This window comes from Dromiciops gliroides, chromosome 3, assembly GCF_019393635.1.
Source record: "Dromiciops gliroides isolate mDroGli1 chromosome 3, mDroGli1.pri, whole genome shotgun sequence".
Classification (NCBI taxonomy): domain Eukaryota; kingdom Metazoa; phylum Chordata; class Mammalia; order Microbiotheria; family Microbiotheriidae; genus Dromiciops; species Dromiciops gliroides.
This window is the reverse complement of record NC_057863.1, coordinates 82681458-82697917: the sequence shown is the minus strand read 5'-3', so window position 1 is coordinate 82697917 and position 16460 is coordinate 82681458. Positions and strand designations below refer to the sequence as shown.

At 39.5% G+C, this 16460-nt stretch overlaps 1 protein-coding gene across 1 annotated transcript in view; it reads left to right on the top strand.

The window, feature by feature from the left end:
- The first annotated feature begins 13929 nt into the window (after positions 1–13929).
- CPO (carboxypeptidase O) overlaps positions 13930–16460 on the top strand; it is a 108133-nt gene continuing 105602 nt past the window's right edge. The window contains exons 1-2 of the mRNA XM_043993359.1: positions 13930–14045; positions 14291–14351. Of these exons, the coding sequence (XP_043849294.1) occupies positions 14338–14351 (14 nt within the window). The 5' untranslated portion in view covers positions 13930–14045; positions 14291–14337. The remainder of the gene's footprint in view (positions 14046–14290; positions 14352–16460) is intronic.

The window sequence follows — 16460 nt, the reverse complement described above, 5'->3', positions numbered from 1 at the left end:
ACTTTATAGTAAAGCTCCAGGTTTGGTACCGCTAACCCACCTTCCTGTGAATTTTTTTTCATTATTTCCCTGGATATTCTTGATTTTTTGTTTTTCCAGATGAATTTTGTTATTATTTTTTCTAGCTCTATAAAATAATTTTTAGGTAGTCTGATTGGTATGGCACTGAATAAGTAAATTAATTTAGGCAGTATTGTCATTTTTACTATATTAGCTCTGCCTATCCATGAGCAATTGATATCTTTCCAATTATTTAGATCTGATTTGATTTGTGTGAAGAGTGTTTGGTAGTTGTGTTCATAGAGTTCCTGGGTTTGTCTTGGCAAGTAGACTCCCAAGTATTTTATATTATCTACCGTTACTTTAAATGGAATTTCTCTTTCTATCTCTTGCTGCTGGACTTTGTTGGTCATGTATAGAAATGCTGATGATTTATGTGGATTTATTTTATATCCTGCTACTTTGCTAAAGTTGTTAATTGTTTCAAGTAATTTTTGACTTGATTCTCGAGGATTCCTTAAGTATACCATCATATCATCTGCAAAGAGTGATAGTTTTGTTTCCTCCTTGCCTATTCTAATTCCTTTAATTCCTTTCTCTTCTCTGATTGCTAAAGCTAACATTTCTAGGACAATATTAAATAATAGGGGTGATAATGGACATCCCTGTTTCACCCCTGATCTTATTGGGAAGGCCTCTAATTTATCTCCATTGCATATAATACTTGCTGATGGCTTTAGGTAGATACTGTTTATTATTCTAAGGAAAGCTCCCCTATTCCTAAACTCTCCAGTGTTTTTATTAGGAATGGGTGCTGTACTTTGTCAAAAGCTTTCTCTGCATCTATTGAGATAATCATATGATTTTGGTTGGTTTTCTTATTGATGTGGTTGATTATGTTAATAGTTTTCCTAATGTTGAACCAGCCCTGCATTCCTGGTATAAATCCCACCTGGTCATAGTGTATTATCCTGGTGATCACTTGCTGTAATCTCCTTGCTAATATCTTATTTAAGATTTTAGCATCAATATTCATTAGGGAAATTGGTCTATAATTTTCTTTCTCTGTTTTTGCTTTGCCTGGTTTTGGTATCACCACCATATTTGTGTCATAAAATGAATTTGGTAGAACTCCTTCTTCACCTATTTTTCCAAATAATTGGTATAATATTGGAATTAATTGTTCTTTAAATGTTTGGTAAAATTCACCCGTAAACCCATCTAGCCCTGGGGATTTTTTCTTAGGGAGTTCAGAGAGCTTATATTCTAACAGGGGAAATAACAAGAGCATAGTTGTGTGTGCATATAAACTCACAAGCCTGCATAACACATATTCGGATATGTGAGTATATATGTTTGTATTCATATACACACATGTCAATTCAGAGTAAAGATAAAGAGAATAAATACAAAATAGTTGAATACAGGGCAGTTTGAGAGGGAAGAGGAAAGATTTCACGTATAAGGAGATGCTTGATCTGCATTTTAAAGGAAGAGATGGGTTCTATAAGCTGATGCTGAAGGAGTGCATTCTAGTTTCGGGACAGTACATGCAAAGCCCATAGAGATAGGAGATGGAGCGGGGTGTGTGTGTGTGTGTGTGTGTGTGTGTGTGTGTGTGTGTGTGTGTGAGGGATGATGTCTACTGATACTAGAAAGCTAGCTTCTGGTCAGGTTCTATAGGCTTTAAAACCAAATAGAGGTGTTTATATTTAATTCTATAGTCAATTGGGAACTACCAGAGTTGTATGAGTAGGAGAGTGACATAGTCAGATGTCTGTTTAAGGACAATCACTTTGGTAGCAGTGTGGGTGATGGACTAAAAGTAGGAGAACCTTGAGGCAGGGAGACAAGTCAGGAGGCTGTCGCTATAATTTAGACGAGAGATGATAGGGGCTGAAATAAAGTAGTGGCTATGATTAAAGCGAAGGAATCAGGTAGGAAAGTTGTTGTAGAGGTTGAAATAGCAAGATGTGGTGACTTATTAGATTGGGAGGCTGAAGGAAATGGAAGAGTAAAGAATATTCCCATCTAAGGCAACCTTTAGCATGGATTTCTATACCTCAAGTGTGGAGTACTCAAGGTCTTTCATGTCTTATAATTCAGTAGTTTTCATGGTCTCTAACTCTCAGCTCTCACAACCTCTTCTCTATAGCTGCCACCTCATTCAAATAAAAGAATACATGCAGTCATTTATCCTTCACCTCCACTTTCTAAGATGTCTACTTTACCCTGCTTTCCTTTCCATATCTCATCATTGAGGGCTTCCGTTTGCCCCTTTCCTCCAGTTCTCAAATAACAGTCCTAAAAGGCCCCCATTTCTCTTTTTGGAATGTATTGCATTGGGGTTCTCTCATTATATTTCAAGTGCAGTCGATCTCTTATCCTTAATGAGTAAATGACTAAGAAAGGGTTAGCGAAAAATGGTTCTTCATTTCCATTTAAGATTCCAATATAATTTCCCCCCTTGGAGAAAGAAGAAATTACGCGAAATAAAATATATAATAGCAGTGATGTGATGTTGTGAATAACTACAGAATAATAATGAATCCCTATGAAAATATTGTTACTAAATTATCAGGATGGAGGTTAAATGAGGTTTGGTCCAAGGTGTCCCCTCACCCTTTTCCTGGTGGATCACTATCCCACCCCTGCTAGGTCTTTCCCTACTGGCCTAAGTATAACAAAGTGGTAGACTTTCTATATGCCACCTTACCTAAGGACCTATCCCATGAGGGATACTGGGCATTAAGAGCAATGTTATTAATAGTTAACATTTATAAAGAGCTTTAAGGTTTACAAAGCACTTTTTACATCTATTATCTCATTTTGTTGTTGTGTGTCCTTCATGGTATTGGGGAGGTGATGTCATGACTTACTGTAAATTGGATTTAAGTGAGCCAAGGCCATGCAAAGTCATCAGCCTCATATTATCTTATTCTGTTCTCACAACAATCCTCTGAAAAATGTATTATTATACTTATCATCTTACTGATGAGGAAATTAAGACAGCGAGGTTAGGTAACTTAACTAAGGTTGCATAGTAAGTGTCTGAGGCAAGAATTACTATTCAGGTCTTCTTAACTCTGGGTCAGATTGCATATCTACTACACCAAGCTGCCTCCCAGGCTTCAGCTGGGTAGGCAAGACAAGGATAGATATCTCTCTGGGCCTCTGTGTTCTCACCTGTAAAATAACAGATGATCTTTCTTAGTTTTATATCCAAGGATAATCATGCAGTTGAATTTCTGGTTGGGAGCTCCTGGTGAGAAATGATTGTTTTATTAATTGTATTTATATCTCCTCCCTCCCCAGGGCCTGGCAGAGTATCTGACACATAGCAGTTACTTAATAATTATTTGTTGATTGATTTATTGATGAGAGAATGAAATGAATATTCTTTTCCAGAGAGTGAAATGTCTTACCACTTTATCACTAGAACTGTGCTTTAGGTGAAATTTGCATCCAAGCTTTGGCCACTTACCTTTAGAAACAGAGTAAGTCTCCAAACTCTTTGTGGTTCTGTTTGACTCGAGCAAGGATTCTGAGTTCTGCTCCACCCCCTTCTCCATGTGGATTATAGAAAATTTCTGGTAGTACTTTAGGGTGCTCATGTTTTAGGAGTTGCTTGTGCCCAATATTTATCAGTTAGGGTTCTTGATGATTGAACTGAATATTACCCGTTATCTAAGAAGAGCAAATTGGAAGAAAATTGGGATGCCTTTCTAGTCCCTGGAGCAGAAGGGGAAGGGATACCCAGACAAACTGTCAAGAGACCTCTTGCCAAGCTTGAGGTGGGTTTCCAGTCACCCTTTCTACAAATTGAGTCAAATAGCTCTCCTATATCTCAAGGCAGTAGCCTATCTACAAAGAAGAGGGAAATGTGACACTGTAAGGAAATACAGTGGCCTTCACTCCTATGTGAATGGAATGCAGAGGCAATTGTTTTTGTTTTATTTTGGTGAGGCAATTGGGGTTAAGTGACTTGCCCAGGGTCACACAGCTAGTAAGTGTTATGTGTCTGAGGCCGGATTTGAACTCAGGTCCTCCTGAATCCAGAGCCGGTGCTCTATCCACTGAGCCACCTAGCTGCCCCTGGCAATTGAGTTTTAAAACCAGGGGTTAAAGCTCAAGAAAAAGAGTCCCTGATGGCTATGTTTGTTTGTTTGTTTTAAATGGTTTTTTTTTTTATTGCTAGAGCTATGGAGTCTGATCTAACAGTTGAAAACATTGGTTAGGTCAGGAAGGGACTAAGAAAATTTCCCCTGCTACTATTTGTTGTGAGAGAGGTATGGGGGGCATTTACAAACAGAGGCAGGCATACAGAACACACTAGACCGGGAGATAGGCAAGCATGCCGGAAGAAGACAGCATAGCCAAAAGGTCTTTGGCACGAATGGATTTTTCTTCTAGGACTAGGATTCTTAACTTTTTGTGTGTGTCATAGGTCCCTTGGGACCCCTTCTCAGAATCACTTTAAATGCATAAAATAAAATACAAATGATTGCAAAGAAAACCAATTGTATTAAAATACAGTTATCAAAATAATGGGGGAAAAAAGTTTGTGGGTGCCCATGCCCCATCTAAGGGCTTGGAGCAAGTGAAGTCTCTGTATTCTTGCTATGTGACATTAAAGCATTGTGGGATACTAGGTTACTATGTTTTGCCTACTAAAAAGAATATATGATTGTTGATTTTTCTTGTCTTTTCTGAAAACTTCCTTCTGACACACTCCAGCCCAGACGTCTGAAATCAGGGAGATGGTGCCAGCCAACAGTGAAGAAGTTTTTTCTCAGGTTTCCAGGTGAGAGCTCAAATCAAAAGGTGTGTGATGGTACTCATAAAGTAAATGGGACCCTTCGTTTTGGCAAGGAGCTGCAGCATAGAGATTACATATACATTTTTGTTTGAGATGATCTTTGTAGAAAATCCTATTGGCAACATAGTGACTGAACTCATTTCAGAGCTGACCTCAACTGCAAACTCAAAGTATCCTCAAGAAATAAGTACAAATCTGATAAGAGACAGAGAACCACCAAGACAACATAAAAAAACATTAAACCACCCCCTGCCTTGCCAAATGAAATATTTGTTTTTCTCCTCAGTTACACCATAGTAACCTTATTTAAAACAACAACATAAATCTATAATTCATATTCGAAAATGAACTCTCTGTAATATTATTTGCATGTCCTCCAACTTCAGGGAGGTTTTTTTTTTAATTAGCTTATTTAATAAGCGTCAAAACAGGTCTGATCAGTTCAATAAAACTGAATAGAATTCAAATGTACATTTCCATTCTCCCAAGACTTTATTCTATTGAGTCCAAAAGAATCCAAATTTTGTATCTGAGTAAATTATTCTGGTTTCAAAAGTATATTATTGGAACAAGCTCATGAAAACATCTAATTTTTGAAACATGATGTTTTGCCTAAATTAGTATAAAGCACCACGACTCAGGAATTGTAGGAATGATATCTAGACATCATGGCAACAATTGCTAGAGAATACATGGAGAAAATGCATGCACCCCTGAATTGTGCTGGGCACAAATTGCATTGATTCACATTTCTATGAATTAGGAACAGGGGAGATGGGTAAGGAGAGCACGCACTTCCCCTCTGACTCCATTCTGTCTGTTAATGTTTATAAATAATTTCTCCACTACTCTTATTTTAATTGCAGATGTTTTAATCTCTTGATCCCTTCATCTAAAGCAGCAAACATCCTATCTCCCTCCTTCCTCCCACATGTTTGTGTTTTTGACTTTCATAAAGAGAATGCACTTGAAACATAATGAAATAGGCCAGTGAATGTTAGACTGGTCCTTGGGCAGATGATTCATTCTTAATGAAACAAACAAAAAAAGGTATGTGTTTAGTTTGATTGTAGGGAATATATTTTTTTAATAAATTAAAGGAGGAAGGTCTCTTGTAAGAAATAGTATCAGAACTATAATGCTGTGTGGGTATGTATGTGTGTATGTATTCATGCACACACATGTATATGCATGCATGTCTGCATTCATGTGTGCATGTATTCATGCATGCAGTACATGTATGCATGTCTGCACCCTGCATCCATGTCTGCACGCACACATATGTATATGTATGTCTGCATTAATGTATGTATGCACGTACATGTATATCTTTGTGTGTCTGTATGTCTGCATTCATGTATGCATGTATGCATGCACATGAGGGGGTTGAGAAATGATTTTAGAGCAGCTATAGAGGGTTCAGGGGATAGAGACCTGGATACTAGCTGGCATATCAAATCACTTGACCTTTGTCTGCCTCACCTACTCCCCAGGGTTATTATGAGGATCAAATGATATAATATTTGTAACATGATTAACACAGTACCTGGCACATAGGAGGTGCTTGCTAAGTGCTAGTTAATTTTTTAAAAAAATCTAATCCAATAACCTCATTTACCATAAAGGAAGCCCAGGTCCAGAGAGCACATGTTCAATGTCCCATAGCTGGTTACTGAGAACTAGAGCTTTGGACCACTGACACCCTATCCATGCTCTTACCATTACACCATACTGGCTACAACTATTTACCTGTAAAAGGGTGGGTTCCCACCCTTAACCCAATCAAAATAATCACAGAAGGCCCAAACAACCGAAATAAAACAACCAATCAAGAGTGTAAATTAGGTGTGAACAAGTCCTTAATTGAGTTTGGAGGAGTGAAATGCTTTTATCATTGGATGAAGACATATAATGGCACATAGGAAACATCTTGTGGCTAGTTGAAAGAATCAGGCCCACATCTGGGTTTTTGTGTAACACAGCAAACCAGTTTGAATTTATATATTGTAGAGTAAGCCAGTGTAGAGACAGAGGGAATCACTAGAGGAGAAGACATAGTGTCTATTTTCTTTCCTTCTCCCTCTCCCTCTTTTTCTCCCTCTCCTGTTTTCTTCTCTCTTCCTCTCCCACCATCCCTCCTTCTTTTGTACTCTCTCCCTTCCGCCATTACCTCTTCTATTCCTCCCTGTACAGGCACTCACTCTTCTGTGAGTTCAGGAGCTCTCAGGGGTCCTTCTAAATACTAGGGATTGATAGCAGTATCCACCAGATCTAGTACCAGTGTCCTCAGAGCAGTTGTCGTTGATGCCAGTGTATGCATCAGAAATTGAGAAACATACCAAGGATTAACTAGAAAGGAAGCAGCATTGATTCTTCTGAGAACTGCACCTAAAGGAAATTTCATGAGAACTCCACTTAGGGAGAATAGGACTTCTAAAATGTAGCAGTGAGTTTGCCCATTGCTCTCTAAATTTCTTAGACCTTGTGTAAAGGGAATCTGGCTCCATAGCTCAGGTGTTAGAGTACTGGTCTTATAAACTAGGGTCAGTGGGGTCTGTTCAACATTTAGGCAGCTAGGGAGCTCAGTGGATAGAGTGTAGGGCCTGGAGTCAGGATGATTCATCTTTCTGAGTTCAAATATGGCCTCAGACACTTCCTACGTGTGTGACCCTGGGTAAGTCACTTAGCCTTGTTTGTCTCAGTTTCCTTATCTGTAAAATGAGCTGGAGAAATGACAAACCACTATAGTATCTTTGTCAAGAAAACCCCCAGTGGGGACAGCTAGGTGCACAGTGGATAAAGCACCAGTCCTGGATTCAGGAGGAACTGAATTCAAATCCAACCTCAGACACTTGACACTTACTAGCTGGGAAAGTCACTTAACCCTCCCTGCCCCGCAAAAAAAAGAAAAGAAAAGAAAACCCCCAGTGGGGCTATGGAGAGTCTGATACAACCAAATCTACTGAACAACAACAACACAACAGCATCCATGTACCCTCAATCTGGGGAAATGTTTCTGTAATAACTGTCCATGCTAAACCTATTTAGTAAATATCCCTTCTAAAAGGTAATTAACTGTGTTAATAATCAATGGGGAACATACCAGTGGGGACTTATTAGAAACAACAGTAGAAACCCCCCACCCCTCTGGGGTTATCCCTAGCATCTAATATCCCTGGAGGAATAAGTTGTAGTCAGCCACACTGTGAGGATCCATATTTGGAGAGAAAACCCCAGAGAGGATGCCTCACTTATATCACATTCTAAAATAACTTTGTGAGGAAACAGTTTTGTTTATTACCAGAGTTAAAATGAGGCATGGCAATTGTTTTGAATGAGTTCAATGAGTAGTGTTGATACTAAGGAGAGGCAACATGGAACAGTATTGAAGGAGAATGGATGCTTAGTATCTGTTTCCTATTTCACCTTGGGCAGGTCACGTAATACCCCCTGGCCTCCATTTCCTCATTAATAAAATGAATCAAGGGGTTAGACTAGATGGACCCCAGTGTTTTCCACGTCTAGATCTGTGATCCTATAAATGTGATGTAGTTTGTGGAATAGCCTAGGCAAGGGTGGGGTAAATATGGGGCTCTGATAGGGAATCCCAGACCACTCTCCATGAAGTTCCCTTCAATTCCCTTCAATTTCTCAAAGCTTCTATAGTGCTGATCCCTCAGTCTTCACTATTACTGATCTCTATCTAGTGTTTTGGATATCTGAATTTCCCCCAGCTCTCCTGATAAAGACCTTCCTTTAATCCACCAGAGGCCTTAGGATCTATTTGTTGTTGCTTTGGTTTTAAACTAGGAAATGAAGGGGGGATATATAATCCCAAATATACAGAAAAAGATTAATATAGTCAAATTTATATGCAATGAGTGTAGAATTCTTGTGTTTAACACTTGAGACAGATAGGTGATGCAGTAGATAGAGTGCTGGGTCTGTAGTCAGGAAAACCTTGAATTCAAATCTGGCTTCAGACACTTCCTAGCTGTGTGATCCTGGACAAATCTCTTAGCCCCGTTTGCCCCAGTTTCCTCATCTGTAAAATGAACTAGAGAAGGAAATGGCAAACCACTCTAGTATCTGCCAAGAAAACCCCCCAAATGGGGTCATGTGACTGAAATGCACTGAAACAACTAAACAACAACAAATCCAGCTTCTGTCAATCTGGCCCAGCTCCTGCACATCTTGCCTAGTCTTACTAATGTGAAGGAGTGGAAATATGGCTAACATGCGGCCAGCTAGTCTTTTTCTAAGGTTAATATTCAGGGGCTTTTGGGGAAGCTGAGTGGCATACTTCTTCCTCTATACCTCCCACCTATGGGAGAGGCTAGAAAGGGAAGCAAGTGATCAGAATTCCAGGGCAAGCATTCAGGGGCAGGAGAAAGGAGCCCTAGGACTGCTGTATTTGGTTTTGAGATGGCAACAAGATGACCTGGACACCAAATGGAGGAGTGTGACAGAAGAGACAGTAGCTATGGTGAGTTCATTGCTGCCTTTCAGTGTGAGTGGAAGAGGTCTGTACAGGGAAGCACAGACCTTTGGCAGTGTGTTTTGGGAGCTGACGTGACAGTGTGTGGGCTTGGGTGGATGGATGCTAAGAGCTTGACTGCAGAGTGGTGCATTTCAGACCTGAGAGCAGGGATTGAAGGTGGACAAGTGCTGAGGCTGGGAGCCTTTGGTGCCACATGGAACATTACCTCCTGAATAATCCTCAGGGCATGTGTTTTGTGGATTTGTTTTTTTTTTGTTTTGTTTTGTTTTTGCAGGGCAATGAGGGTTAAGTGACTTGCTCAGGGTCACACTGTTAGTAAGTGTCAAGTGTCTGTTGCTGGATTTGAACTCAGGTCCTCCTGAATCCAAGGCCAGTGCTTTATCCACTGCGACACCTAGCTGCCCCCATGGCATGTGTTAATGGAGAGAGCTTGTAGCCTAGGCAGCTAGTGCTGTCCATATCATGCATACTGATGGAAAGAGAGCCATGATGAGAACTTTAAAATCATGTTTTGTTTAGTATAATTTGTCCAAATCATAGGCATAGCTCATAGTGAGTTCACTTCCAGATTTCTTTCTGAAAGAAAATGCTTAGGAATGGGAGGACATCTGGGTTAAGTAACAAAAGGAAGCAAAAGTTAGATTTTGGCAGAGGTAAGGACAGTGTTGACAGCTACCATTAATAGCCAGTTAATAGTAGATATGACTGTCAGTCAGGGTCAGAGCTAGGGGGCCCAGTGGATAGAACATTGGGCTTAGAATCAGGAAGACTTATCATCTTCATGAGTTCAGATTTGGCCTCAGACACTTACTAGCTGTGTAGCCCTGGGCAAATCAGTTCCTCATCTGCAAAATGAGCCGAAGAAGGATGTGGCAAATCATCCCAGTATCTTTGCCAAGAAAATCTAAAATGAGGTCACAAAGAGTCATACATGACTGAAACAACCTAACAACAACACCTGACTGTCATCAGTCATGGCCAGGTACCTCTCCTGTGGATACATTGCAGCTGGTCACATGGTGAGCTCCAGTTTAGATCTGACAGAATGGAAGACTTCTGTCACTGAAGGCAGAGGCTATTTAATTTTTCTTAATATCTTTAATGCCTAATATAGTGCCTGGAGCATAGTAGGTACTTAAAAATGGCTGTTGATCGATTGATGCTAGGTTGAGACAAACCAGGTATGGCCCCAGGAATGTCTCAGCTAAGTCTAAAATTTCTGTGTTTTGAATTCGATCAAATCTAAACCCCAAAATATTATATTCATCAAAATCATTAATAATAATCTTCTGTCATTGTAATTCCAATGTCTCACAGTCTTGAGAATGTGACCATGAGTCACAGTCAAATTTAAGCTCTGGCAAATCCTGCCAAATGGAACCACTTCATATATGGGCTTGATGACAGACTGTTTTTGTGTTATCTGAGGACTAGTCTGATGAAGCAGGTAAAGGCTCATCACTGTAGGGTTGGTCATCAAGTGATAAATGGTCGTGGGTTTTTTTGTTTTGTTTTTTGCCTAAGTAACTCAGGTAGGTGATCTCTGAGGGCAGAGAGGTGTTGTGATCTGCACTTGAGGAAGGAATAATATGTGTAACCATTATAGCTACCTGAAACAGTGAGGTAATCAGAGATCCCATTTATATGGCTCTTTATTGCTTCATAGTGTGCTTTCTTCACAGCCATCTTATGATGTAGGTATTACAAACATTGTAAAGCCCATTTTGCAGATGATCAAACTGAGGCTCGGAAAAATTCAATGACTCCCAGAGTCACACATAGCTGGTAAATATCAGAGACAGGACTCAATGCTAGGTCTCTAAGGTTCAAGTGCAAATGTCTTCCTAATACTTGCTCTTGCTCATGCTTCACCTGTCCCGTTACTGTTAGCAAATCACTTCCTTGGAAAATCCAGTCACTGTCTTGCTTGAATAAGAAAGGGAGTATGTATATATATATATATATATATATATATATATATATATATATATATACACACACACACACACACACACACATATATATATATATATATATATTTAGTGAGGCAATTGGAGTTAAATGACTTGCCCAGGGTCACAGAGCTAGTAAGTGTTAAGTGTCTGAGGTCGGATTTGAACTCAGGTCCTCCTGAATCCAGGGCCAGTGTTCTATCCACTGTGCCATCTAGCTGCCCTGAAAGGGAGTATTCTTGCTTAGAATGGGAGAATTTGATGGGAGTATTAGAATATATTCAGGCCAGACAAATACTGGTGAAATTAGCAGAACAAAAGGAAAAGGAAGGTGTCTTCCAAAGGCTAGAAGTATATAAACTGCATCTGAGAATCAAAAATGAAAAAGCAAAACAAAACAAACACAGGTCCAAATGGGATTTTCTGAGAGAACTATTTTTCTTGCTTCTTGGAGTCATTTCCTTCCATTATATATTAGAGTGATAGAATGGTGTATTGAAAAGAATATTATCTGAGACACCAGGAGGCATGAACTCTAGTCCCATGTCTACCATTAGCTAGCTGTTAAAGGACCTTGAGACTGTAGCTATAACACTAAGCCATTGAACTCTTTTGATCTTTTGTGTCCCTCCCAATTCTAAGAACTGTGGTCTATGTCTCTTCTCTGCTTTTAGGAGAAGAGCAAGGCAAATTCCAGTTTGTGTATATTTTTCCACAATTATCTTTTAGTCTTCTATTGTTTTGTAAGCACAGTCACTTTCTGGACATTGATGAAAACAAAGGCAATGATAACTATGTTTATAACAGCTCTATAGAAAGATACTCATTAGAGATATCACTGAGGCACACCCATTAGCGACCAAATAGCAAGTCTAATCAGTAATACTTTCCCGATCTCTCTGCACTTACTTAAAAGAAGCTACCCCATTAATATTTAGGTCATGCTTGGGAAGAAGGGAAGGTCAGAGCTTAGCATCACTATTGTAAGAGCTATAAATCTGAAAGGATAAAAAAGCATCACTGGAGGGGTCTAAGAAGAAGATAGGCAGCCAAGGTCTGGATGTTTTTGGAGGGAAAACATGTTTGAGGCAGGGGGAATGTAGAATCATCACTGAGGTCCCTTTCAGCTTTGGGTGCCCATGGTTCTATGATACAAATATTTCAAAATGGGGAGGAACTTTGATTTTATCATTGTAGGGAATTCCCTCTACAGGCATGAAACATGATCCATCTAGGACTTAGTAGGCAAGTCTTAGAGAGGTTAAGGGTCTTGGACAGAGTCATGTAGCTAATGTCAGAGGCAGGATTTGAACCCAGGTCTCTCTGCTTCTAAAGTTGGTACAGAAAATAATTTAAATGATGTCTCTCAAGAACTTACTACAAAATATGTTTAACATGATTGTAATGTATAACCTATATCAAATTGCTTGCTGGCCTCAGGAGGGGGGAGGGAAGAGAGGAGGGGAGAAAAATTTGGAAATCAAAAAATATCTTTATGTGAAATTGAGAAAAAAGAAAAAGAAAAGTATATATGTAAAAAAGAACTTACCACAGTGTAAACAATAAATGCTTTTATCATTCATTCACTCATACATGTATCCATCCTTCATTTAACAACTAGTCCAATGGCTCATTCAGGGTTAGAGGTGATCCTGATTTAAGACTGCCAGGGGGATGAAAGCTTTGGCAATTTTTCCCAAGCTGGGAAGGCTTCAAGCATGAACCTGGACTAACAATGAAATGTCTTTTATCAAAGTTCCACAATAATTATGTATGGAAAATTTCATCTCCACAAGCTCATGGTTATGAGTTTTTCTGGGGGGTGTGTGTGTGTGTGTGTGTGTGTGTGTGCGCATGTTTTAACCACAAAAGCTCTCAGAGCTATCTCCTGAGGGAATACCAGACATCTGTATCAGGAAGGGAAACATCCCAATGAAGTCATGGGTCTTCTGAAGTATGGGAGTATCCAGCATTGCACAAGACAATGGAAGAATCTTGATCAGATGCCCAGACAGGAACCTTGTTTTCTCAAAACTCTGTAATGCCCCCAGTGACTGAATGATTAAATCCTCCCATTTCAGTGTGCTTCAATGACTCTGGAGCTTTTGATCATATTTTGAATTGGTGCCTCTTGGAAGGAAATGGTTATTCTAATAACTACAGTTCTAAGGCATTATGGGGGACTCCAGGACCAACTGAACAGCTATTGGTTAAGCACCCATGATGTAAAAGGCACTGTGCTGAAGGAATGAAAACCAAAGCTTTTGCTAACTCATTGCAATGCAGTAAGGCCGATACTTGGTACTTTCTGTCTATACAATCTTCCAACCATTGGATTCTCAACCCCATTTGACTTGGTTACACAACTCTCACACCCAACCTAAATAACTACAAGGGAGATTTTTAGAAGGAAGTTGAAAATCTCCTCATTTTCTCTTTGTTTTGAATTTCCTCTGACAGCTGTAATGTCTACGTGCTTCCTCCCTTCTCTTTAGCAAGCCCTACCGATCCCCTCAGCTGTTTTCAGCACTCCATTGGCCCATTTTCCTGTAACACCACAGGAACAGACTGTTATCCCAAAATAGAAACAACCTTGACAACATTTTTCAAGGCTTAATTTCCAAGTTGGTAAGGTAGCAGGCCCAGCAATACTGAAACAGAACAGCAGGTGTTCATGTGTCTCAGTGTATGTGATGCTGCATGATTATTCACCAAGAGGTGGCAAAATGCAGACCTTGCTAGCACCTTGAAAGCTGCTGTCCAGCATTGATAGGTATGTCACTGGGCCCAGAATGTTAACTCCCTGAAAGATCCTGGCTTGCTTGAGAAGGAATGGTTTCTTTTTGATGTTGTTGATTTGGATAACCATGGATCTGCATCTTCATTTCAAACTGACAGAGTGGAGTTGTAGAAATGACAGTAAATGCATGGAAGGATAAGCAAGGCTCAGTATTTAAAGGGTGATGATCTTAGGAGTTTTCCATAAGAAGCTGTCACATGATTTCAATGTTTTCTTAGGAGTGGAAAGACCCTCTGCACCTCGCCTATCCTGGAGTGGATGTGACATGTTTCCTGATAAGTAGGTACAGTATATATACAAAATATATAAATGACAAAATAATTAGAGCTTTAAACTTTGCACAGCACTTTCTATATATTATTGCATTTGAGCCTCCCAACAACCCTATGAAGTAGGCATGATTATGCCCATTTTACAGATGACAAAACTGAAGAGAGAGATTAAATGAAGTGACAGGAAAAGGGGACTAGCATCTTCACCCTATGAAACTAGCTAAAGCAATGAGAGGTTTAATGACTTGCCTATGAGCAAATAGCTAATAAGTTTCAGAGGTGATATTGGAACCCAGTTTATTCTAACCCCAAGTGTAGTACTCTATCTACTCTGCTAAGTTTCTCAAATTTGTAGATGAGAGAACACTTGTGAGAATGGCCAACATATTAGGTGATAGATTCAGGATTCCAAAGGATTTCATTAGGGGAAATCTGACAAGATGAAATTTAACGGAGGTAAATATAGTCTTTATTTGGTTTCAAAAATAAGTCATATTGGGGCAGCTAGGTGGTGCAGTGGATAGTGCACCAGCCCTGGATTCAGGAAGACCTGAGTTCAAATCCAGCCTCAGACACTTGATACTTACTAGCTGTGTGACCCTTAACCCTCATTGCCCTGAAAAAAAAATAAGTCATATGAATTCAGGCTAGGGGTGGCAGAATTTGACAACACTTTTGGGAAAAGATGTAGTGATTTTTTTTTAGATTACACACTCAATGTGAGTTAATAATGTGAAATGGTGGCCAAAAAAGACAATGCAATGTTAGGTGACATTTATAGAGACCTAGCAAAGACAACAATAGAAGTAACAGTCTGGTATATTTTGCTCTGATCAAGCAGTATCTGAAATATTGCATTCAGTTAGGAAAGTCATTGATAAGCTGGAACCAATTCAGCATAGTGGCCAGAAGGATGAGGAGACTGGAATCTTAACCATCTGAGATTGGTTAGAAGAACTAGAGATATTTAGCCTGGACAAGAGAAAACTTATGGAGGAAGTGATATCTATCTTTAAGGATCTGAAGAATAGTGAAGGAGAAGAGAGATTAAGCTCATTCTGCTTTTCCATCAAGGGTAATCATGGGAAGAATTGAGAGAGAGAGACAGAGACAGAGACAGAGAGAGAGAGACAGAGACAGAGACAGAGACAGAAAGACAGAGAGTGAGAGACAGAGAGACAGACACAGAGACAGAATTAGGGAGAGACAGAGACAGAAGTAGAAGTAGAGAAGTTGAAGAAGATGATGAAGAAGAAGAAGGGAAAGGAGGAGGAGAAAGAGGAGGATGAAGAAAATAAGAAAAGAAGGATGAAAAGATCTAGGAGTTCAAATACTGTGTATATTGGTGTTTTTTTGGGGGGAGAGGCAATGAGGGTTAAGTGACTTGCCCAGGGTCACACAGCTAGTGTCAAGTGTCTGGGGCAGGCAGGATTTGAAGTCAGGTCCTCCTGACTCCAGGGCTGGTGCTTTAGCTACTGCGCCACCTAGCTGCTCTGTGTATATTGTTTTAATGTTTCCCTTTCTACCCCAAGCTGCTTTAGGTCTTGTACATTTTCATTTGTGTCTGTGTATTTAATATTCACTGCAATCTCTTGAAGCATAGGGGCTGTGTCTAAGTAATTCTCCTTACTTAGCATTTACACAATCCTAAATGTAGTTAGGTGCTAAATAACATTTTTTATGAGGTGTATGATGATTTTAAAGATGAACATAAAGAAGATTTCTTCAGGTGGACCACAGAAAGCCCATCTTACAACTATAATTGGTTCAATTCAGTAAACACTTCTAAAGGCCTACTAAAGTATAAAGCACTGTCCTAGGTGCTGGATTATTCTATTACCATTTTCATAGCACTTTTTTTTGTCAAAAAATTGTTTCACATACATTATCTCTTCTGATTCTCATAACAATTATCTGAAGTTGGTAGGGCAAATATTTATTAGACCTATTATACAGATTAGGAACCTGAGGTACAGGGAAGTTAAGTAACTAGCCCTCGGTCATATTGCTTGCAAGAACCCAGAATCCAGTTCTTCTGACTTCATCCATTTCTCTTCCCACCATACCATTTGGTCATGACAAAGGAAGGAAAAGAACAGAATGTCTAGGTAGGTCA